The 25,022-nt window shown below is 35.7% G+C and overlaps 1 protein-coding gene across 23 annotated transcripts; it reads left to right on the top strand.

Moving 5' to 3' along the window:
* The first annotated feature begins 236 nt into the window (after positions 1-236).
* LOC107765063 (uncharacterized) lies at positions 237-17,949 on the top strand. 23 transcript variants are annotated; one of them, XM_075232703.1, is made up of 13 exons: positions 237-398; positions 993-1,039; positions 2,491-3,832; positions 3,912-4,064; positions 4,158-4,466; positions 4,568-4,662; positions 5,427-5,501; positions 5,703-5,813; positions 5,963-6,106; positions 6,301-6,393; positions 6,474-6,572; positions 7,732-7,894; positions 17,720-17,949. In XM_075232703.1, the coding sequence occupies exons 8-13, from the start codon at positions 5,784-5,786 to the stop codon at positions 17,749-17,751; spliced, it is 561 nt and encodes a 186-aa protein (XP_075088804.1). In that variant the 5' UTR covers positions 237-398; positions 993-1,039; positions 2,491-3,832; positions 3,912-4,064; positions 4,158-4,466; positions 4,568-4,662; positions 5,427-5,501; positions 5,703-5,783; the 3' UTR covers positions 17,752-17,949. The 23 variants fall into 23 exon arrangements, 16 of the variants coding, with proteins under 16 accessions (XP_075088804.1, XP_075088802.1, XP_075088819.1 ...); XM_075232701.1 differs by lacking the exon at positions 5,427-5,501 and adding an exon at positions 5,571-5,605; XM_075232718.1 differs by lacking the exon at positions 5,427-5,501 and having other exon boundaries at positions 5,571-5,813; positions 5,895-6,106.
* Positions 17,950-25,022: the final 7,073 nt, after the last annotated feature.

Genomic DNA, 25,022 nt, shown 5'->3' on the forward strand with positions numbered 1-25,022 from the left:
ATCTGGGGAGGGTAGTGTGTACGCAGACCTTACCCCTATTATGAGGTAGAGAGGCTGTTTCCAATAGACCCTCAGCATCCTTCCCTCCAAGAACTCCCCACCTTGCTCTTGGGGTGACTCGAACTCACAACCTCTTGGTTGGAAGTGAAGGTTGCTTAGCATCAGAGCAACCCCTCTTGTCAAAAAGATTAAATATAAAAAACATAATTTTAATAGCAACATATTTAGAACTCCCCGGTTAGATGCTCTTATCTCTCTCTCTCTCTCTCTACGCCTTCTATCTCTCTCTTTCTCTCTCAAAAAGACGATTCCCCCAAATCGTTTAAGGTCATATCGTTTAACGATTCTCCCAAATCCTTTAGCTTTTGTAAGGAGATCAGATTTCAACTTGTTATGTGGTAATGTGTTTCAATTCATCTATAAATAGCCCTTTTTTGATAAATACATGTTTTAATACATCTCCTATTTCAAGTCGTTCGTGTAATTCCTTTCAAAATGCTGTTGATTTCACTAATTTAAGGCGTGCATGTGTGTGTATTTGATGGATATCAGTTTAAAGCACTAATCTTAGCCGTGAATTTCACTGATTTTGCTTTCGTTTTTGCTGATCTAGCCATTGATTTCATTGATTTAAGGCGTGCATGTATGTGTATTAGATGAAGATCAGTTTAAATCACTGATTTTAGCTGTCGATTCACTGGTTTTCTGTCAATTTCACCGTTTTTGCAGTCAATTTTACTGATGCAACCGTCGATTTTATTGGTTTAGTTGTTGACTTCTCTTTTCTATTTGCTAGAGTTCATGCATGTTTGAGAGTGTACTGATTTTCCTCAATTTCTTTATTTCTTCTTTCTATTAGTGTTTAGTCTATTTTTTTGTTCTTTTTCTGTTCAATTGGTCTGATTGTAGTCAAATACATGCGCTTATTTTTGATATTTTTAGTTGTTGTTCAGTCTAATACTAACCTTAATTATTAAATTTGCGCTTGATAGGTAGCTGAAGCTATTGGGATCGACGTCGACAGTGAACAATTTGATAGGTATGCATTATTCTTGTACTGTATTACAATTATCTAGGCTTCTCTTCAGTTGTCAATTCATTTTGATTAAACAATTCGGAAGTATTGTAATTCTAGTGAAGAAACAAGTATCTTTTAACTGTGATGTTATAATGTTTTACTAGAGGGCCATCGCACCATGCATGATGTCATAACTGGGAAATGTCTATTTATCCTTTCTGTTATATTCTTCAGATATAGACAATGTAATTCAAGACATTATTTGAGAAATTACAGTTAGGTACTCATTTGCGATTGATCATTGGTAGCAGAAGATATTCCTGATGTAGTTAACTTTTTCCTGTCACTAGACACTCTAAATTGATTAAAGATTTAACTTTTGGTTTTTTCTTTATCAATTAAAAGATTAGTTAATGGTTGTTGTAGATTTGATAATTAATTGTGTTGTTTCTTTACTTTGTTGTGCAAGGAATAAATTGATCAGCTTTTATGAGTAACACTATCACAGAACAAGCTTGAACAGCATGTAAAGCATACAAAAGCATCTAGAATGGCCTAAAACAATACATTCTTAAAATAGCTGTGTATTATCTTAACCAAACTCCACTGTTACAGAACATAACTCCACGTGTATTTTTTGTTTTTCCATGAACAAGTTGTTCCCTTCTATTTACGGATTCTTCAAAACCTATGAACTAACTTTTTTTGTTTTGATATTATGATATTTTTTTAATATTTCTTTCTAGCTATGACAATTGATAAATCTTAGATTAGCAAATCACGAAACACACCTGAATATGCATGTGGGCTAAAACGATTTTTGGATTTTTCTTTTGAACATGATTCTATCGATGGACGCGTAATTAAGTGTCCGTGTCCAAATTATGGTTTTAATAAGTGCCAAAGAAGAAATATAGTTGAAGAGCACCTGACTTGTAAGCCTTTTCCCAAAAATTATAAAATTTGGTATTTACATGGTGAAGAATCAAATGCAACTATGGCACAAACGTTTCAGAGCACACATGTCATAGAAGAAACTCTACATCTCCAAGATCCAATAGTAACTATGATTAACGATGCATTTGGGTTCATAGGAAACAATGTAAATGAGCCTGGTGTGTCTTGTGAGCCTATGAATAGAGAAGAAACATTTAATGAAGAGTATATTGATGGGGATAATTAAGAATATACAAAGTTCTATGAACTGATCGAAGATGGCAACCAACCATTATACGAAGTGTGCGCGAAGTATTCCAAATTATCCTTTCTAGTCAAATTATATCATATCAAGTGTTTGTGCCGAATGACTGACAAAGCGATGAGTTTGATATTAGAATTGTTAAAATATGCCTTTGAAGATTCCAAGATTCTTGTTTCTTTTTATGAGGCCAAGAAAACCATCAACAAACTTGGCCTCAATTATACCAAGATACATGCTTGCCTAAATGATTGTATGTTATATTTTTGTGAAGATGAAGGCTTACAAGAATGCAAAAAATGCAAGACATCTAGGTGAAAGGACAATAAGAAGAAGCAGCCCGCAAAGATTTTGCGCTACTTTCCACTAAAGCCAAGGTTACAAAGATTATTCATGTGCTCTAAAACTGCTGAGTCTGTGAGATGGCATTCTTCAGCGGGTAACCAAGATGGATTGATGAGGCATCCAAGGGATTCTCAGGCTTGGAAAGCATTTAACTTGCTTCATCCTGAATTTGCTGCAGATCCTCGAAATGTACGACTTGGCCTAGCTAGTGACAGTTTCAATCCTTTTGGAGCAATGGCAACAAACTATAGTATTTAGCATGTGGTTCTTATTCCATACAATCGTCCTCCTTGGGAGTGTATGAAACAAACTTCATTCATTATTTCAATGATCATTCCAGGAAAATAAATGCATGGCAATGACATAGACGTGTACTTATAACCTCTTATCCAAGAGTTGAGAGAATTGTGGTACGATGGAGTGCAGACATTAGACTCTTCAAAGAATGAAAATTTTAAAATGCGAGCAGCCTTGATGTGGACAATTAGTGATTTTCCTCGGCTTGGTACCTTATCTGGATGGAATACATACACTCAATTTTCTTGTCTTACGTGTAACTTTGATACAGACTCTTGCAGGTTGAAACATAGTAGAAAATGGTGTTTAATGGGTCATCATTGTTTTCTTGAAAGCGGCCATCAGTTTAGATTGTAGCGTGTCCGTTTTAATAGAAAAATCGAGCAACGGGAGTCACCAATAGAATTATCAGGGTCAGACATCTTGAAAAAAATGGAGGGAATCAATGATAATTTTGGGAAAGTACCAGAGTCAGATGCTAAAGGTAAAAGAACTCGAGGAAAAACTATTATTGAAGATAGACTGAAATAGTGAAGAAAGAGAAGCATATTTTTTATCTTCCTTATTGAGAATCTAACTTGTTGTGTCATAATCTAGACCTTATACACATTTAGAAGAATGTGTGTGAGAATGTGATATATACTTTGCTCAATGATACTAAAAAGTCAAAAGACAATCTTAAAGCTCGGAATGATCTTAGAGAAATGGGTATAAGGAAAGAACTTTGGGCAGACGAGAATGGAAGCTATCATCCAACCTTGTTCACTCTTTTAAATTCAAAGAACAGTGGATTTAAGAAAGACATAGTTTTGCGTACTTTAAATAATGTCAAAATGCCTGATGGATACGCTAGCAACATTTCAAGATGTGTCGACTTGAAACAACAAAAGCTCAAGTCAACGAAGAGTCATGATTTTCACATTCTCATGCAGCACTTGTTACCAATTGCCATATGTAATATTTTTCCTGACAAGGTGACTGTAGTATTAATAAGTTGAGTTCGTTCTTCCATCAACTCTGTGCCAAAAGCTTAAGCCCCTTAGACCTTGGCAGGCTCCAGTCTCGATATTTTCTCACCATGAATCACCTGGAAATGTTATTCCCTCCTACATTCTTTACAATCATGGTTCATTTAACTTATCATCAAGCTGGTGAAGCAAAACTTGGGGGACCTCAACAGTGTCAGTGGATGTATTCTATCGAGAGGTAAACAATATTTCTTATTACTTAATTGGAGGTTGTTCATTAAGAATAGATGTTAATTTGTATCCATCAACGAATTTTTGATCTTTTGTTTAGGTATTTGGGACACTTCAAATCCTATGTGCGAAACATATCACAACCAGAAGGTTCTATAGCTGAAGGATATCTAGATGAAGAGGCTCTTACTTTTTCTTCCCATTTTATTGAAGGGATTGAGACAAGATGTAATAGGCCACATCGTCTTGACGATTTTCCGGAGGATAGAGGCTCGGTGAATTCATCTAGTATTTTCCCACCAGTTGCTAAAGGACTAGGAGCTGTAACATTTGAGTTGTCACCTATGGCAAAATGTCAAGCACATCGATATGTATTACTAAATTGTCCACAAGTCATGCCATTCATTAAGTGAGTATTTAAGGCATATCTAAATAAAACATACATTAAATACATGAAAACTTATGTTAATTGTTATATTTATATCAACATCTCATGTTGGGAATTTAAAGGTTATGTACGGAGGCGGTGGAAGGGCCGAAAGCCTTCAAATACGGAGATAGAGAAGCTAGTTAATAAAGACTTCATTGATTGGTTTCCTTGACAGGTTGGTTACAAATGTATTAGAATTTTATAACTTTAAATTTGTGACCAACACATTTTACATTCTTGTTTCAGATTGTTAATCCACTTCAAATACTGTGTCTGATGTACTAAAGTTTTTAGCAGATGGTCCAACACCATATACTAGAAGGTTTACATCATTTAATATCAATAGGTTCAAATTTCGGACAACAACTCGAGAGCATAGGTTGAAAATGCAAAACAATGGGATTTTTTTGACTTCGTCCACATCTTGTATTGCTAGTGGTACTGATGGATACCTGAGGCAAGTAGATTTGCCATATTATGGCAAATTAGAAAACATCATTGAGTTTAACTACTATCGATTTAGGATTACACTATTCAAGTGTAAATGGGCTGACACAACTAGGGATAAAGGGTTTAGAAAGGATGCATGGGGATTTCCTTCTGTTAATATTTCGGGTGAAAAATCAATCAAATCAATCAAAGGGAGCTCTTCACTTGCTCCAGAGCAGTCATCACATGCGCAGTCTTAGGTTCAAGCTTCATCTTCATCTTCTGATCGACTCTCTTTACGTCATACACAGCCCATCGTTCAATCTTCATCAACTAATAGAGTCTCATCACAGAATGTCATTCCATCTTCATCAACTAATAGAGTCTCGTCACAGAATGTCATTCCATCTTTATCAACTAATAGAATCTCATCACAGAATATCATTCCATCTTCATCATCTGATGGAGTCTCGTCACATAATATTATTGCATCTTTATTATCTGATGCAGTCTCTTCACAACCAACTAGACGTAAACGAGTTACAGATGACTCAGAGCCTCCTGATTGGGTTGTCAATGTTATAGGTACATATAAATTAAAAATGATTTTGTTTCCTCGATTAATATTTTTATATGGTCTTTATTTTGTTGCAGATGAACATCAAGTGATCAAATCTATTAGGTTTAAGGTTTAGGACGTCCATAAATTGGAGAATGGATTGTGTATAATTGTAGAATGTGATGAGTTTGCTCAACCTATTGAAAAATCAGCCGGCCTTCTTGCAGGATTTTTGGGGAAGCTTGCTACAAATCCTCGATACTTTCCTATTGGCTTCGAGAGTTTGGGCATCCATTCCTAAACCTTTTATGGACCATGCTTTTAATGATTTCGTAATGGTAATGCCTTTTAATTCTTTTGCTTAGTTTATATGTTATAGTTCTGTCATCAATAAACTAACATATATTATTTTTTTGAAGTCTCGATTTTTCTTTACGAGTGATCAGCAAAAGGTAAAAGGTTGGATTAACAATTCTCTTTAAAAAAGTGGAAGGATTTCAGGCTTAAACTATGGCATGAGGCTGAGGATCCATTATTGAGTAAAGAAAATATCATCAAGAATACTCCAGAAGGAATTTCCATGGACCAATGGGCATTGTATGTTAACTATCGTTCAAAAGAGAAAACAAAGGTTCTTCTTCTTCTTCTTCTTCTTCTTCTTGTCTCTACTGCTGTTGCTTCTGTTTTGTTTTCCTTTTTTGTTTCGCTGCTTCTTCTCTGCCACTGTTGTGGCTTCTTTTTTTCCCTTTTTTTGTTTTGCTTAATGCAATTGGGCCCCTTGTTGCTTTTTATATGTAACAAAAATTCTCCTATTTTGACTCGTAGGCGCTTTGCTGGAGAAAACAACGGATTCGACAACAACAAATACTTCCCCATACTAGTGGTGCTATGAGTTTGGCTAGAAGAAGGGCTTTGATGGTAGTTTAATACGACGTACTTACCGTTGCTTTAATGTGACAAGAGTTATTTAGTTTAATTTTACTTTTTAAAACATTCAGAAGAAACACGGAAAAGAAGTTGATCGAGGCAAAGTGTGGACTGAGACTCATGAGAGGAAAGATGGGAGTTATGTGAATGATCAAGCTAGGGAGATTGGGGTAAGTTTTGACATGATTACTGTTATTTCATTTGATAGATTTAAACAGTTTTATTATGCTAATCTTGTTCCATATCCATTTTCATACTTAATGAAAACATCTGAAAACGTGTGGTGATACAGTGAGGAGTTTAACTTTAAATTATTAGTACATGCTGATAGGTGGCAGAGTGATAAATTGAAAGTAATCTGAATCCTCAAACCAGCAGCCGCGAGACAATCCTTGGATCAAACACTGCTGCTGCATTCTACTAATTGCCTAAACTTTAGTCTAAACGACAAAAACTACTACTCAGTCCCAAGCAAATTAGAGTCAGCTATATAGCTTCTCATTGTCCATGTCGCTCCTTTTAAGTTCGTCCCAATCCATTATTATAAAAACTTAGTTTCTCTAGTACATTTTGTCACCTACATCAATGCCATGATAAGAACAGTTTCTTCTACCTTAATCTTGATTAGCCATTGCATAATCTATTTCCTACTTTTCTTTTCCTATATTACTCCATAGCAGCCAATATTTTCTGGAACATGCTACAATAAATGACAAAAGAGTTATATATGTGCAGTGGATTAGTTCTCTTTTTTTTTCCTTTCCCATAGGACGTTTTCAGATGGTTTCATTTGTGTCATTGTTAACTACTTCTGCAGTAATGAATTTGCATATATATACTTTCAGTTAAAGCTATACATGGACATAAGTAGGGTAGTCTATTGAGTGTTTCTTGAATGTGTCTCTAAGAGATCTCTCTTGCTCTTGAATTGCCTGCAATACTTGCATCAAAGATGAAGAAAAATTGCCTAACAAAAGCAGAAATGTTAACCCTAATTGATTCCTGAATAGTATAAACAGAACAATAAGTGCAGCAACTTCTTGATAACAAGTGATACCACTGAAGCCATTTTGATCCTTTTCTTTCCCTCGTGTAACTGTATTGCATTAAAAAGGAGACATCCATGATGTGCTAGTTCAGGACCAGCTAGTATTACTAAGCCAGAGATAAATGTACTATCTGAAGGAATTAATTTATGTACATTATCTATCTAATTAAACTCGTTATATCACGGTCAGTTACCATGGCCAGTGACAGTATATAGCCAATGATTCGGTAGTACATTCTGTTGTAGTAGGCTTTTGTAATTATATTTTGTCTCTCGTGTAGGAAAGAATTAAAAAAATTCGAAGACAAAGACCAGAAACTCTGGCAAAAATTTCACCGAATGACGCGCTTGGTGTAGTCTTCAGTCCCGAGCACCCTGGCCGTGTTCGAGGCTTAGGCATGGGTGCAGTTCCAACTGTAGTATTCAAGCAAACATCAATACGAGGTAATTGTTCTTATATGGGCGCAGCTAGCGCTAGTGCTCCACCTCCACAATGGTTGCAAGAGATGGAAAATATGAGATCATAATTAAATGCGCTAATAAGCTTATTTCAAATGAAAATAGGAAATTGTTGGTTCCCCAAGTACACATAAGTATACGTGGTCGTCAAATAATAAAGTGACTCGAAAGTCGGATGCTGAACCCACAGAGACTTAGATTAATCGTTAACTAAGCAAACTAAAATCAATTTACTGTCCAAGATAATAAATAATGTTACTTTTTTACTAAACTACTTCTGCAGAAATTAAACAAGCAATTAGCTAAATTAATTAGGAGCAAACGATTTTGGTTGGATTTTAATCAGAGGAGATAATAAATAATGTTATTTTTTTACTAAACTACTTTTGCAGAAATTAAACAAGCAATTAGCTAAATTAATTATGAGCAAATAATTTTGGTATCGTTTATATGAATAGCATGTTCCCACAATATTATTCGCATATCCACAATATATCAATCCTATATTCCTATGGTATTGAGTCTATCATAAACGAATATAATACGGTATTCAACTAAGCAAGACTGTTAGGTATATTCGTATCCTAATCGCGAAATATTTTCCCGAGCCATGGGTTCAGAAATATACTCTCGCTAATTCTACTCTAATCTAAATATTGCTTTCCCAAGCAAAGTATAGATAGTAAATAGAACTCAATTGCTGGCCAAACAATTAAATAATTATGCACAGAATTAGAGAAACAACCAGCAACGATAACTCGAATTAACGGTGATGTAATTAATAAACTTCAATATTCATGAAAATCACAACCCTAAAACGCGAAGTTTAGCTCCACAAAGACATGGTAGCAAAACAACAATTCATCCAAAGAAACGTAAAGATTACCAAGTTTGATGGAAGAAAAATGGAATCTGATGAATTTCGGCCTCTACGGCGGCTCCGTGCTCTCCCTTTATCCAAAGTATGTTTGATCCCCCTCAAAAATAGGTTTAGAACCCCTTTTATACATGTTGGGGACGTGTAGTGTTGAAATCCCAAGTCTCAGCCGAATTAGGACAAAATCTGCCCTTTGGAGTCTCGCTTGGCGCTTGGCGCCAACCTGGACAGCAAACTTTTTCCACTTCTATCAATGGCGTTTTGGTTGGTGCCTGGCACCAACTTGGGCACCAAACCTATACTTCCTCCAAATTCTTCCATTTTGACGTCAATGTGCATTAAAAACTTTCCAAATCACTTTCAATTGAATCTTACACATATAAATAATATTATTAAGTTCGAGTAATAAATATTCACACAAAAATTAATAAGATCGAGGTATAATGCAAGTCAAATTACATGCAAAAATATGGATTTTTAGCCAAACAGCACCACCCCACACTTAAGCTTTTGCTCGTCCTCGAGCAACCAACAATTCACACTATTCTTGAGCACTTTATATTTACACATTTGAAGTACACTACACCAATAACCACGGTTGATAGAAACAGTTAAACTGTAGCATATGCAATCACTTACACTTCCCTTTAACTTTTGCCATTCTTCAAAAATATTCACAATAAAGACAACAAGCTTATAACAATCCTAGCCTCTAAAACCGACTTAGTGTCACATTGAACACATGGCTTGAATACCCAACATCCTAGAGAAGTCTAATAACGTTACTTATCCCTCGTGAAATCATGTGCCCTCACAACAAGAACAAAAGAGTAAGTTGAATCCACATATTCAAATCAAATGCTCAAATATATTTTAAGGACTCATATATATCAAAAAAAAGTGCTCACTCTCACAAAAAAAGTCACATGCATGCAATTGGTACCATAGGATTGTCCTTAATGTAAATCTCTACTAATGTAGGCTCACTCGATCTAAAATCAATTAGAACTTTTTCATGGTTGTAATGTGAGCTAAGGGACGGGAAGGATATATTTAGGAATAGTGGCTAACCCCACTAAGCACTTTAACACATCTCGTAATCAACTGTAAGTGCAAAATATTCAATCCCAACTTCAATTTCACAACTAAAATCATCCCTAACAACGTTCCCTCTTTCTTTAGGCACTACTTTACTTATACTCACTAGCAAGAACAAGATACCAATTTATTCATCTAAATTTTTCCTTTTCTTTATAATTTTCGCTAGTGGTGTATTCTTTTACAAAATAAGTGCACCTTTCTTCCTTTCATTGGTTCCACTAGAAAGCCACCAAAATTCCCTCCTTAATTCTTTTAGCGCTCATTTCACAATTAAAGTGCTTTAAGGGGTAAAAGGATCAAAATAATGTAAAGTAAGAACAAAAAGGGTATAAGCTTGTAATGTGGGTGCCAAATAAAAGTGTATAGGCTCAAAATAGTTAACTAAGGATAGATTTTATTTGTGATAAGCATTTAAGCTCGAAAAGATCAAAGAAAGCCTAAAATCATTTTTCAAACCGAGCATCACCTAAACTTTCGCTTCAACTAACATACCGGGCAAGTTCTAGACACAAGTACAATGACATGGACTCCATAAATATCTCACTTCACACATGGCACATGACTCACTAAGGACGGTCTCATTCCGACTCTCAAACTAATGCAAGTATTCACGGAGCCACAAGATATTAAGCATTAAGCACAAAATTAACATAAGTCAAGAAAATGAGACATAGGCGTCATAAAATATGCTATCCAAATTATAATGGCATCATGATCAATTTCAAAATATAGTGAAGATACTACACATGCCGATGCCTAAATATGCTACTATCAAACAAGTCAAGAGCGCCCAGGACTCTCATATTTCTTCCTTCATTTTTTCCTAAATCCTACGCTAAAAAAAAACTACTACCCGGTTCAAACTACATCCCATGGAAAAGAACCGAGGTACAAAGAAAAACCACGGGGGATTATTACTAACTAAAAAACATATTTTTATATTTTTTGTTTTTACTTTAATCCCTCAAGAAAACTGTCTAGGAGATCCATCGTCGGGAAAAGTCTAACCTTTTTTACTTTTTTCCGATTTTTCTTTATTAAAAAAAATTAAACTACTAAAATATCACACAACTACGAAAATAAAAAATAAGAAGCTAAAATCAAAATAAGAAGTTAATATTTTTACTAACATACTACTACTAATTATCTAGAGGAATTCTCTCACCCCACACTTAAAAGAGTGCAGTGTCCCCAATGCACAAATAAAGCAAAACAATAACGAGGGTGGACAAGAAACTCCCTGAAATGCCAAAGGCCGAAGCAATCACGGCTCACGAGGTACTCAGACTTCTCCCAGGTACGGTCCTTTGTGTGGGTACCCCACACTTAGTTCTCACCATCTAGCTCGCTTTTGCACTCTTCCAATGGCTTTGCTTCCTATGCTTGTAATCCTACAAAATAGAAACAAATAATACAAAGAAAAAATATTACAAAAATAAAAATAAAAGAAATCAGTAAAGCTGGGTTGCCTCCTAACAAGCGCCTAATTTAACGTCGCGACACGACTTGAGTCACTTTTTGCCTCCACCTCGAACTTATGAATTAAGCCCCCAATTTGGCTTCAAGCTTTTTGCTATGTTCTCGGGGTGGTGGGACAAATATAATTGGGCCAAGTAACCAATTTTGCATTCTATATTTCTTAGCCTTCAGATGAGGTATGTAATTTTGTCTCTCTGGCATGAAAAATTCAAGAATGTAAGCACCTTGTTCCTCGTCCGTTGGCTCCTCCAAAGGCTCGAATGACTCAATTCCCATATCATCATCCAAACACAATGTTGAGAAATGGATGGAATGAGGACCAATGCGTTCCAACTCTAGTATTGCGTCATTATTTACATCCTCATATATACGCACACTAGAGTCTTCAAATATAATATTATCTACTTTATCACATGACTCTAGAACACTCTTCTCAATATTGGCATCCTCAAGAAAAATATGGTATAATGCTCGACTCTCCACTTTTAGCTCCTCAATTTGGCGTATAAGCTCCTTTTCAGCTTCACACAACTCAGAACTATTTTGTTGGGCGTTAGACGCATCAAACTTTGCATTCAATTGAGCTCCCAAGTCATGAATAGGAATGCCAAATTTTTCGATCTCTTGTCCCAGTTCAGCTCTTCCTTCTATTAAGTATTTCATCCCATCCATAATTTTATCATGTTGAGCCTTATATATTTCTAATCGTTCAGCTTGTTCCATTAGCCAAGTTTGGCTCAAAATCTCCACTTCTTCAAAATTTTCCTTTTGATGAAACTCGCTCTCTTCGGCAAAGTCTTCTGCATTGGCCTTCATTCTGGTGATTGTTGCACTCATTCTGTTCATAGATCATCTGAGTTCGTCATGTTACTCTGCTACTTGCTTCAATATATCCGTAATATAGGCATCACGTTCGATATCAAGTAGTTCTTGGAGTTCTACTTCTTGCACCATAGATGGGCTCTCAAATTCTTCTTCGACTTCACAAAACTCGTGACCAATATCCTCTACAATTGATTGTCGGACCGTACATGGCTCAGACATTTCACTCACTTTAGCCTCCATTATCTTGATTGTTGCCTTGAAATTTTCAAAGTCTTTTCGGCGTTCAACAGTTTGTTTCACTAATTGCCTCAACAAGTCCATAGTCTGAGCATCATATTCTACATTCTCCACTTTGTTCCTGTCAAACTCACAAAATTTATTAGAAATATCATAATAAGTGCTCGAAGAAGGATAAAAATAATTAGGACAGCCATCCCAATGGCCACCTTGACCACCATACATATTACAAATATTCCACTCATAAGATTGAGATGGTGCTCTGAACTCACTCCCGGGAATATTTTGACAATATTTCCACTAGTAGGGTCCTCCACAATATGGACAAGGATCATCAAAGTAAGAATAACTATCATTCAAATAATTTTCATTCCAAGATGCCATGTGAAAATAAAAAGAAAAAGAAAAAGAAAAAAATACTAACTAAATAATAAAATTTAAAAATTGAAGAGAAATCAATTAAAAGCTTAACGTAGATAAACAATCAATAACTAAGTCCCCGGCAACGGCGCCAAAAAACTTGTTGGTTCCCCAAGTACACACAAGTATACGTGACCGTCAAGTAATAAAGTGACTCGAAAGTCGGATGCCGAACCCACAGAGACTTAGATTAATCGTTAACTAAGCAAACTAAAATCAATTTACTGTCCAAGATAATAAATAATATTATTTTTTTACTAAACTACTTTTGCATAAATTAAACAAGCAATTAGCTAAATTAATTAGGAGCAAACGATTTTGGTTGGATTTTAATCAAAGGAGATGAAGATTTCAGGGTTGTGGTAGGTTTGTCAATCCTATTGATTTCGTAATTACACCTGTTAATCTGAATTATCTATGATTGTTAGTTGACCGGATCGTTTATATGAATAGCATGTTCTCACAATACTATTTGCCTATCCACAATATATCAATCCTATATTCCTATGGTATTGAGTCTATCATAAACGAATATAATAGGGTATTCAACTAAGCAAGATTATTAGGTATATTCATATCCTAACCGCGAAATCTTTCCCCGAGCCACGGGTTCAGAAACATGCTCTCTCTAATTCTATTCTAATCTAAACACTGCTTTCCAAAACATAGTGTCACGACCCCAAATTCACTAGTCGTGTGACACCTAACCCAACTCGCTAGGTAAGCCAACTAGTAACTATCCAATTTTAATGATATTAACAAGACAAATAAACGATAGTAATTTATTGAATTTTATACATTTCCCAAGGACTGGTAGTACAAATCATGAGCTTCTAATAATAGAATTTACAAAGATGAAATGAAATAAATACATCGTCTGTTTGAAAAGTACATAAATAGAGTTTTATTGATCTAAAGCTACCACAAACAAGGGGCAGCTACAACCGGGATGCAGGTACATCTTCAATCCAGCTCCCATCGAACACAGCAACATCAGCGACCAATATCTGCACGCAAGGTACAAACGTGTAGTATGAGTACAACCGACCCCATATACTCAGTAAGTAACAAACCTAACCTTAGGTTGAAAGTAGTGACGAGCTAACACAAGGTCGTGTCCAATACCAATATCCCACAATAGTTCATAACAGCATAATACAAGTAATAAGAGATTATATCAGAAATAAAATGCTCAACTCGTTCACAGTTTCAGAAAATAGTCATGATTTTCAAGTATCTTAGTAAAAACCCAAATCTTTTACCGAAAATGCCAAATATACGAGTAAGTTTGAAAACTGTAATTTTGTTTCCAAATATCCTTTCCATAATAAATAAGTTGTTTCATTTTCTTTCCAGATAGCAAGTGTAAAATACCTCTCTATGCCCACATATCAATGTGTGTAAAAAGTCATGAATGATACCGTACATCGTGAGAAAAAATGCATCTCTATGTCTGTATGTCATGTGTGCATGCCAATGGCATGTATCTCAGAGATGAATCATGTACTCACACTCTTAGAGTACTCAATCTCACTATCTCGCATCTGCTATCACTATGCTCAATGTTCAGCACACTCAATCCCTCAGCGTTGTACAATACTCGTTGCGGCATGCAGCCCGATTCATATATTTATAGTCGACTGCGCTCACTGGGGGTGTGCAGATTCCAGAAGGGCTCCTACAGCCCAAGCGCTATAATACGCACGGACAACTCACGTGTCAAAATATCAATATCTGGATCCACACGGATAACTCATGTGCTGCACGGATAACTCACGTGCTATAGTATCAATATATGGATCCGCACAGACAACTCACGTACTGCACGGACAACTCACGTGCTATAGTATCAATATCCTCACAAACAAGCCCCTGGGCTCACTCAGTCATCAATCTTTCCAGTCGCACTCACGGGCTCAAAATGTCATGAAACTAGCCCGACAACAATGATATGATGTATAAATAAATAACAACTAAGACTGAGATATGATATGAATGCATGAATATGACTGAGTATGATATATCAATGAAATCAGTGAGATGACAGCAAGAAACAACCACTATGGGTCCTAACAATATCAGCATAAAGCCTAAACATGATATTTAGCATGATTGACAGCTCATTTACTTTATCACATGGTAATAACACAGATATCAACAAAAATAGGGCCACTATATAGTGCCAAAGAAACAACGGAGTCACAATTCACATGGTGCACGCCCACACACCCGTCACCTAGCATGTGCGTCACCTCAATACCAATCACATAACACGTAATTCGGGATTTCGTACCCTCAGCACTACAAATGAAAAAGGTCGAATCTTTAATCAAAAACTAAAAATCGGCCAAAATGTCCAACCCAGGTCCGCACCTCAGAACCCAACAAAACTCATAAAATCCGACAATCCATTCAGTTATGAGTCCAACCATACTAGTTTCACTCAAATCTGACTTCGAATCGATGTTCAAAACTCAAAATTCACATTATGAAACTTTAGGCCAAAACCCCCAATTTCCTCTTTGAAAATCACAATCCAATTACAAAAAATAAAGATAGATTCATGAAATATAACCAAACCCGAGTAGAGAACACTTACCCCAATTCATATGGTGAAAATTACTTCAAGAATCGCCTCAATCCGAGCTCCATAGGTCCCAAAATATAAAAATGGCTGAAACCCTCGAAATAGAGTACTTTATACTTCTGCCGAGGCATCCTCTTACGCGAACACGGTAGAAGCCTCGCATTCACGAAGCAGAAATCCACACTGCCTCACTTTGCACTACGCGTTCGCGGCAAAACCCTCACGAACGTGATGAAACACACTACCAAACTTCTGCGATCGTGGACAACTCACTGCGAACGCGATGAAGAATCCATATAGACTTACCAATCCCCGCTCAACACTACGCGAACGCATAGCCATGGATGCTAACGCGAAGACTACAATTTTCAAACCAGTGCTAACGCGACCTCAGAAGCGCGAACGCGAAGAACATATAGCTCCACTTACCAAACATCTTTCGCAATCGCGGCCACGCCTTCGCGATCGCGAAGAACGTCAGAAGCATTAGGTAACAGCAGAAAAATCAACAATGCAAAAACCATTTAAAATTATCCGAACTACGTCCAAAACTCACCCGAACCCCTCGGGACCCTGTCCAAATGTACCAAGAAGTCCCATAATATAATACAGACCTACTTGAGGCCTCAATCACACATAACAACATCAACATGACGAATCGCACCTCAAATCGAAATCTATGAACTTTGAAACTTCAAACTTCCACAATGGATACCGAAACCTATCAAATCACGTCCGTTTGACCTCAAATTTTGCACACAAGTCACATTTGACATTATGGACCTGCTCCAACTTTTGAAATCGGAATCTAACCCTGATATCAAAAAGTCCACTCCCGGACAAATTTTCTAAAATTTCAACTTTGGCCATTTCGAGCCAAATTCAACCACGGACCTCCAAATCACAATCCGGACGCGCTCCCAAGTCCAAAATTATCCAATAGAGCTAACGGAACAATCAAAATTCCAATCCGAGGTCAAATGTTAAAAAGTCAAACTTGGTCAACTCTTTCAAATTTAAAGCTCCCTAGTTGAGAATCATTCTTTCAAATCAGTCCCGAATAACATGAAAATCAAAACCGACGATTCACATAAGTTATAATACATCATACGGAGCTACTCGTGCCCGTAAACTACCGAGCGAAGTGCAAATATTCAAAACGACCGGTTGGGTCATTACACATAATATAGATAGTAAATAGAACTCAATTGATGGCCAAACAATTAAGCAATTATGTACAGAATTAGAGAAACAACCAACAATGATAACTGGAATTAACGGTGATGTAATTAATAAATTTCAATATTCATGAAAATCACAACCCTAAAACGCGAAATTTAGCTCCACATAGACACGGTAGTAAAACAACAATTAATCCAAAGAAACGTAAAGATTAATAAGTTTGATAGAAGAAAGATGGAATCTGATAAATTTTGGCCTCCACGGCGGCTCCATGCTCTCCCTTGGTCCAAAGTATGTTCGATCCCCCCCACTAAAATAGGTTTAGAACCCCTTTTATATATGTTGGGGACGTGTAGGGTTGAAATCCCCAAGTCCCAGTCGAATTAGGACAAAATCCGTCCTTTGGCATCTCGGTTGACGCCTGGCGCCAACCTGGATAACAAACCTTTTCCACTTCTGTCAATGGCGTTTTGGTTGGTGCCTGGCACCAAACTTATACTTCCTCCAAATTCTTCCATTTTGACGTCCATTTGCATTAAAAACTTTTCAAATCACTTCCGATTGACTCTTACACATATAAATAACATTATTAAGCTCGAGTCACAAATATTCACATAAAAATTAACAAGATCGAGGTATAATGCAAGGCTAATTACATGCAAAAATATGGATTTTTAGCCAAACATCAGAAAATTTCCAAGGAGTTTGCTCACTTATTTTCGACTCCTTCACAGGTACAAGTACTTATTTTTTCTTTGTTTGCACATTCAAGATTTGTATGTCCATATAGAATAACCAAGTGAAATAACACATATTTTGGAAGCTGAATTATTATGAATACAGACCTGGAAAGTATTTGCTGTTTCTACAGATGTTTATGGTGCTGTCATTTTCTATAGGAAGTTGCTTTGGCAATGGTTTCGATGAGAACAACTCCTCTTGGTCCAATAGTGGAGAAGCTAAAAAGAAGCACTCTTTGTTCATTTTTGTTTGCTTAGTTAACACCCATTGTTTCTCAGTAAAAGGCTGGTGGAATGAGAGCAGTGATTGAAGTGTTTTAAAGTAAATGTTTGAGACTACTAATTAGTTTTTTTTTATGCAGGCACCCAATCTAGGAGATGGCGTTGGAGATGACGTTCTGTCACCAACCGGGCCATCCTTTGACGAAAGTAACTATGAAAATGAAGCAAATGACAATTAGTAATCATTGTTAGGATGAACTATATTTTTTTTGTGTTGTAACTGTTGAATAACTCTTTGCAACTTAAACTTATATCTTGGATGATGTGGATTTTGGGCACTTATGTTTTAATATGATGAATATTTTGCTTATCTAATTCTCTATAATTTATGTTAATTATTATGATGGGTGCTTGATTACATATTATGATGGATTTTGTGGAGTACAAAGGATCTAAATGTGGAATTAAAAACTTAACATTAAAAATATTACAATTATGGCAGTTTTTGGCTATAAACTGGACAACTTTTGGCTATAATTTTAAAGACAACAATTATGGCGGTTAATAATCGCCACAAACAGCAAAAGTAAATAGCCAATTTTAACAATACATATTGGGGCAGTTTCTTTGACATATTGCGGCGGTTAAAGGAAAACCGACGTATTATACCTTTTGGTGAAAGCGATTCTGACGGTTTTGAAAGCCGCCATTAATTATAATTACAGCAGTTCTGAACCGCCGCATAATAGTCCGCCGCAAATACCCCATTTTTTGTAGTGGATGAAAAAGGCTCCCAAATGTCCCCGACAATGAATTCATTTTTTGTAAATTCATGGTACCCCTTTTCCACATTTTCGTGGCTTTTCAGCTCCTTCGGAAGACATCACCTGTGTGGTTTTTGCTCTCTCTAGCCAAAGCTTTACAACTTCTATGTTCTCTGATAAACCAACCAATATAACATATAATTCACAACTTCTACCCATGTTGTAAAAAAAATAAAGTAACAAAAAAATAACTTCCTGTACCTACAAATAAAATAATCACAACATAATTTTAAATAAAAAGATTGGTTCAACAATCCAAGAAACAACGTCATGATTCTCGAATCAAGAATTCAGACAAGGAGAAAATATCATCTTCTCAACTATCTAATAATATAAAAAGTTATTTTCTATATATATATATATATATATATATATAGAAAATAAATGGTTAATATCAAAATAGATAATAATATCTACGCAATAGAATGATAGACATATAGTAAATGAGAGGTATTACATGAGTAAACAATGAACAAAAATAGAGAACAATGAAGAACACAAATCGGCATTGGCTACCACTTAAATCAGGATAAGATTTACAATGTTTTGTTGATTTATTTTGTGATTTGGAACTTTAGCGACTTCTAAAAAACTTAGTATTTAATAAGCAAACAATTTTGTTTTTGAGACTTGAAAAGGTAATTTCAATATTGCAGTGATTCAAAAAGTATTTTTAGTGTTCCACATTTGTAACATCAAATTTTATCCAAAGTCCACGTTAACATAAGGAGTTATAGTTACACCATGAGTAACGTATACTAATACAGTAGGCAAAATATATGCACATTATATATCTGTAAAGACAAAATTTGTAATGTGTAGGACGTAAATTCTGTAAAGTCAGAATTTAAAAGAAGTCTTCTATTATTTATTCTTGAATCACTTATCTCATTGAACAAACCATGCTTTATTCCCTTCACTATTCTCAGATCTATTTCATTCAATTTTTAATTCATTAAATTGTTTATATCTTTATCATTCAATTGCTATGAACCAAATTGCTTCTTAATTTACTCCATTGTAGAAAATCTAACAAATAAAATTCAAGTAGAAGCGCACTTGCATTTCGCCTACGAATATCGCCGTGAATTTAGAGGGAAAGATAGATGGACAGAATAATACCAGCATTAACAAAGACGATCGAACATGAGTAGAAAGTGTCATGGGAAGTTTTTTTTTTCCAGAGGATCACACTAAACAGTTGCAAGGGCTTCATAGGAGCAACGTTAGAAACAACGTTTTGTCTGAAGCTTGGCATTCTTTTTCTTTTTAAGATTAAAAGCATCTGAAGGCAGGCATAGTTTTTTGGTGTCTCCTTAGTTTTATTTTTTCCAAAAAAATTGAACAGATTATTTATTATTTATGAGTAGGTTATAAGAGGGGCCATTAAATTGCAAGTGTATGAAGAGAGGCGTCCTTTCTAGGCGTCCTTTACATCTAAATATTGTAAAGAGTCGCCACTTTCACTAAGGTGAAGGATCACATCCCTTCAAATAAATTTGGCGTTTATTTAAAAAATTGGTATAAATAACGTATTTAAATTATTTACAAGGGCATTTATGTAATTTAATTTTTTAGTTAAGGAATTTCCACTTTTATAATATTATAGATTAGATAGATATAGATAATTCTTGGGTAAGTTATGTAAGAATTTTAATATTATTCTATGGAGGATTGAAAGTGGAATAAGAATGCGGGAAATAATAATATATGGATTAAAGCAAATAAAAAGTCCAAAATAATCCGTATGTGTTAAACAATGACAAATGTAAACAAATACATTTTAAATCTTACATTGTGCGAGACGCCATACTAATATGACAATTCATACTTTATAATCCATACATTATTAATCCCAACATTACAATTTTTATCTCGTAAAAGAACGACCTCTTAGTTTAAGTAATTGCGTTGAATCAGGGAAACTTTTAAACATTCATCGTTATAAGATTCCACAGGGACCAAAATAAAAAGATAAATTTATCACTTATTGTGGACCGTAGAAAGTAATTAATTAGGTTAACGCCAAGTAATTTACAACTAGTGTGCATGTTGCCTCTCACGTGACAGAAAATTTATGAACCCCCAACCTACTGTCTTCGGCACTGAAATGCATGCATAATTGAAAGGTTTGAATTAAAATTTATAAGGTTGATAATTGCCACAAGAATCTTCCTAGTTCTAAATCTCACTAATTTTGGTTTCTTGTTCTCCACATGCAATGCTGCTATTTAATTGGGAATCCTTTGCATGTGATTTATCGCATTCAATTTGAAAACTAAAAGGCGAAATTCTCGACTCAATTTAAACTCTTAATTTATTAGTTTGATTGCACTCAATTCTTTTTCTTTTCACAGAGTTATTAAACGAGGATAAAAATATAACTAGATTAGTAGCTAATATTAACATTACTTCAGATTGTGACCTTTTGATCCCGAGACTATTCCCGTATTCCGTTGATTGTTCTACTCAATTTTTACTTATACTAACCACTACTAGTATTCAAATTTTCTCATTTGCTTAAACAGAACGAAGGAAGTTGTCACGACCCAAAATTCACCTAGTCGTGATGGCACCTAACTCAACCCGCTAGGTAAGCCAAACATTGTTATCCAGTTTTAATGAAAATAAATAAGAAATCAATAAGTGAAATAACATAATTTCCAGACAATAACCCCATGATTGGTAGTACAAGTCATGAGCTACTAAAACTTAGATTTACAAAGCTGGTATAAAAATAAATACAACATTTGTTTGGAATATGTATAAACAGAATACAAATCTAAAACTACCAAAAATAAGTGGTAGCTATGTGTTTATTCCCCAAGTACACGCAAGTATACGTGGCCGTCAAGTAATAAAGTGACTCGAAAGTCGGATGTCGAACCCACAGAGACTTAGATTAACCGTTAACTAAGCAAACTAAAATCAACTTACTGTCGAAGATGATCAAAAGTTTAACTTTTCTATTACAACTACTATTGTGAAATTCAAACACGTAACCAAGGGAGATATAAATTTCAGGGTTGTGGTCGGTTTATCAATCCTATTGAGTTTGTAATTACACCTGTTAATCCAAATTATCTATGATTGCTAGTTGACCGGATCGTTTATATAAATAGCATGTTCCCACAATACTATCTGTCTATCCATAATATATCAACCCTATATTCCTATGGTCTTGAATCTATCATGAATGAATATAATACGGTATTCAACTAAGCAAGACTATTAGGTATATTCCTATCCAAACGGCGAAATCTTTTCCCGAGCCACGGGTTCAGAAACAAGCTCTCTCCAATTCTACTCTAATCTAAACACGGCTTTCCCAAGCATAGCATAGCATAGTAAATAGAACTCAACTGCTGGCCAAACTATTAAGCAATTATGTACAGAATTAGAGAAACAACCAAAGATGATAACTCGAATTAACGGTAATATAATTAATAAATTTCAATATTCATGACAACCACAACCCTAGAACGTGAAGTTTAGATCCACATATACATGGTAACAAAATAATAAATCATCATGAAAAAGTAAAGATTACTAAGTTTGATAGAAGAAAGATGGAATCTGATGAATTCTGGCCTACACGGCGGCTCCATGCTCCCCCTTGGTCCAATCTCAGGTATAATCCTCCAAAAATTATGTTTACAGACTATTTATATGTGTAGGAAAATGGCCTAAACGAAATAACCAAGTCCAAAACAAAAAAAAAGACAAAATAGGCTTGAGACCCGGACCACGCGTCGCCACGGGAAACGCGTGACGCATCTTGCGTCAAACCGCGCCTCACGAGCTCAAACGCGAGCAGAAAGTCTCGTTTCGCCTGCTTTCTTTCTGCTTCACTTTTGAGTTTCTTTGCCTACTTCCCATTTTCACATTTTTGTCTTCTTTTTCAATTGACTTTTGTCTTCTTTTGTTATGTCACACTTTACTCATTGTATATCCAATAATTAAATGATCATAACTCCATTCTTGTAGTGTATAAAATACACATAAAATCTCTACTTTGCTCCAAATTTTATCTCCAAAGTACCTACACATAAAATAAACTCGATTAAGCACAAATATAATATAGTTTAACATTAAAACACCAAAATATAAGGTAAGTAATGCACTAAAAATATAGAATTATAGCCAAATATCACTATGTTCGGAAAACAGGTACATCTTCAATGCCAACTCTCGCCATACACAACAGCTTCAGCTCAAAGATCTGCATACAAGGTGCAAAAGTGTAGTATGAGTACAACCGACCCCATGTACTCAATAAGTAACAAATCTAATCTCAAGCTTAAATCAGTGACGAGCTCGGAAGAAGGTCAGTGTCCAATATCAATAATCACTGACAACACAGGATATAATGATGACAACAAAGAAAATAACTCAAGAGATATCATGTTCAGCTCGTTGACAAATACGAAAAATAAGACATGATTTTCAAGTATAACTGTCAAAGCCTCAATCTTACCACCGAACTCCCTAAAACATGAATATATCAAGAAAACCATGATTTCTAACTTAACAACGACAGGTAAAACATTTCAATTACCAGCTAACACGAGAAAAATGCATCTCTATGCCTACATGTCAAATATATATGTCAAGTCCATAATATTTGTTTACCATTTAGCATGAGAAAAATACATCTCTATACCTACATGTCAGGTCAATAACGTTAAAGTGAATTCATGAAGTACACTCACTCTCAGCAAAGTCATGGTGCCCGGCACAAATGCCCCTCACCATCACACACACAACAACACTCAGCACTGTATGGGTGCCTAGCATGAATGCTCCTCACCAAAGCACATATATATCATTGTGCCTGCGCTCACTGTTATATCAGACTCCGGAGGGGAAGATCTTAACCCAAACACTAATCAATAATCAATATAACTATTGTGGCATGCAAGGTGATCCAAATATCATCTTGTTGCGGCATGCAACCCGATCCAAATATCAATCAGTTGCGGCATGCAACGCGACCCAAATATTAATCTGTTGTGACATGCAACCCAATCCAACATAACTCACCACACGGCTCTATGGCCCACGTGAGTCATCAATCTGCTCAAGTCTCAATGGCTCACATCTCACAGAAACATAATCCAAGTATACAACACAGAGTATCACAATGTGCCACAAATACATCTCAAACTCGTATCACGTACAAGGACACCAATAACATGTGAGACAACATATCAAAAGTGTAAAGAGACAGAGATAAAACATGCTGATATAACTATCATGACTGAACATAATCGCTATGGCTAAGGCAAATAGCTCAATATTACAAAAATAGCCCTATCATGTCTAAAACAACTAAGCAGATTGCCTAGATATGATTTCTAGCACGAATAATAACTCGCATTGTCATACAAATGGAGAGAACATGATATAAAAGAAGCATGATATCAAAATAAGGCATATAATAGCCTAAGAACTACATGGATCATGAATACCCCAGTGCATGCACACACGCACGTCACATAGCACGTGCCTTACCCCCACACATCTCAAATATCATAGTTCTCAGGGATAATTACTCTCAAATCCAAGTATAGATATGTTACTTACCTCGAACAAGCAAAATAATACTCTATAAAAGTCATCCCACGCGAATCGACCTCCGAATGACTCGAAACTAACCAAAAAGCAACTCAAATATATCAAATAATGCCATAGGAAACAAACCCAAACGATAAAGGTTGAATCTTTAATCATATACTCAAAGTCAACCAAATGTTAAACTTGTGCCCGTACCTCAGAACCTGACAAAACTCACAAATTCCGATAACACATTCAAATACGAGTCCAATCCCACTAATATCGCTCAAATCCGACTCTGTATTGATGTTCAAATCTCAAATATTGACTTTAGAAACATTTTGACAAATATTCCCAATTTCCCTTTTTGATTCATAATTAAAATTCCAAAATTGAAGATGAAATCATGTAAAATAATCAAATCCAAGTCAAAAATACTTACCCCAATCCAAATCGTGAAAATCGCCTGAAGAATTGCAAAAGTGCGAGCTCTCAATCTCAAAATATGATAAAAATAACTAAAAGTCCGAAATAGAGTACTTTATAACTCTGCTTTAAGGATACCCATCGTGATCGCGGGAATATCTTCACAATCGCGAAGCACAATAGTCACTGCAAAAGAAGACCCTCCGCATTTGCGTCACTAGTATCGCGAACGTGATGCACAAACAATCAGCCAAACCTCCGCGAATGCAGATTCCGAGTCGCGAACGCGTAGTGTAAAGTACCCAGCCCATCAAACAACCTTTACGAACGTGTTCCCTCACCCACGAACGCGAAGAACAAAACTCCACCAGTTCACCTATCTCTTCGCGAACACTATCACCTGCTCGCGATCGTAATGCCTTGCCTCACACCAACAAACCAGCAACACAAAACCCATCTAAAATGATCCGAAATTACCCTGAAACTCATCGAGCCCTTTGAGACCCTGTACGAACATACAATAAGTCCCAAAACATAACACGGACCTATACAAGGCAGCAAATTCCGCAAAGTAACATCAAAACCAGGAATCTCACTTCAATTCAAGCTTAATGAACTATTTCAAACTTTCAATTTC

This window comes from Nicotiana tabacum, chromosome 2 (genome assembly GCF_000715075.1).
Source record: "Nicotiana tabacum cultivar K326 chromosome 2, ASM71507v2, whole genome shotgun sequence".
In the NCBI taxonomy this organism is placed as follows: domain Eukaryota; kingdom Viridiplantae; phylum Streptophyta; class Magnoliopsida; order Solanales; family Solanaceae; genus Nicotiana; species Nicotiana tabacum.

What these genes read in the sequence shown, in the direction of transcription:
- LOC107765063 (XM_075232669.1), top strand. Translation starts at nt 5,658, where the DNA reads ATGAGTTTGCTCAACCTATTGAAAAATCAGCCGGCCTTCTTGCAGGAT. An exon ending in CTTTTAATGATTTCGTAATG is followed by an intron (nt 5,814 to 5,962) that starts GTAATGCCTTTT and finishes TCTTTAAAAAAG; the next exon opens with TGGAAGGATTTCAGGCTTAA. An exon ending in CAAGCAAACATCAATACGAG is followed by an intron (nt 7,895 to 17,719) that starts GTAATTGTTCTT and finishes TTTTTTATGCAG; the next exon opens with GCACCCAATCTAGGAGATGG.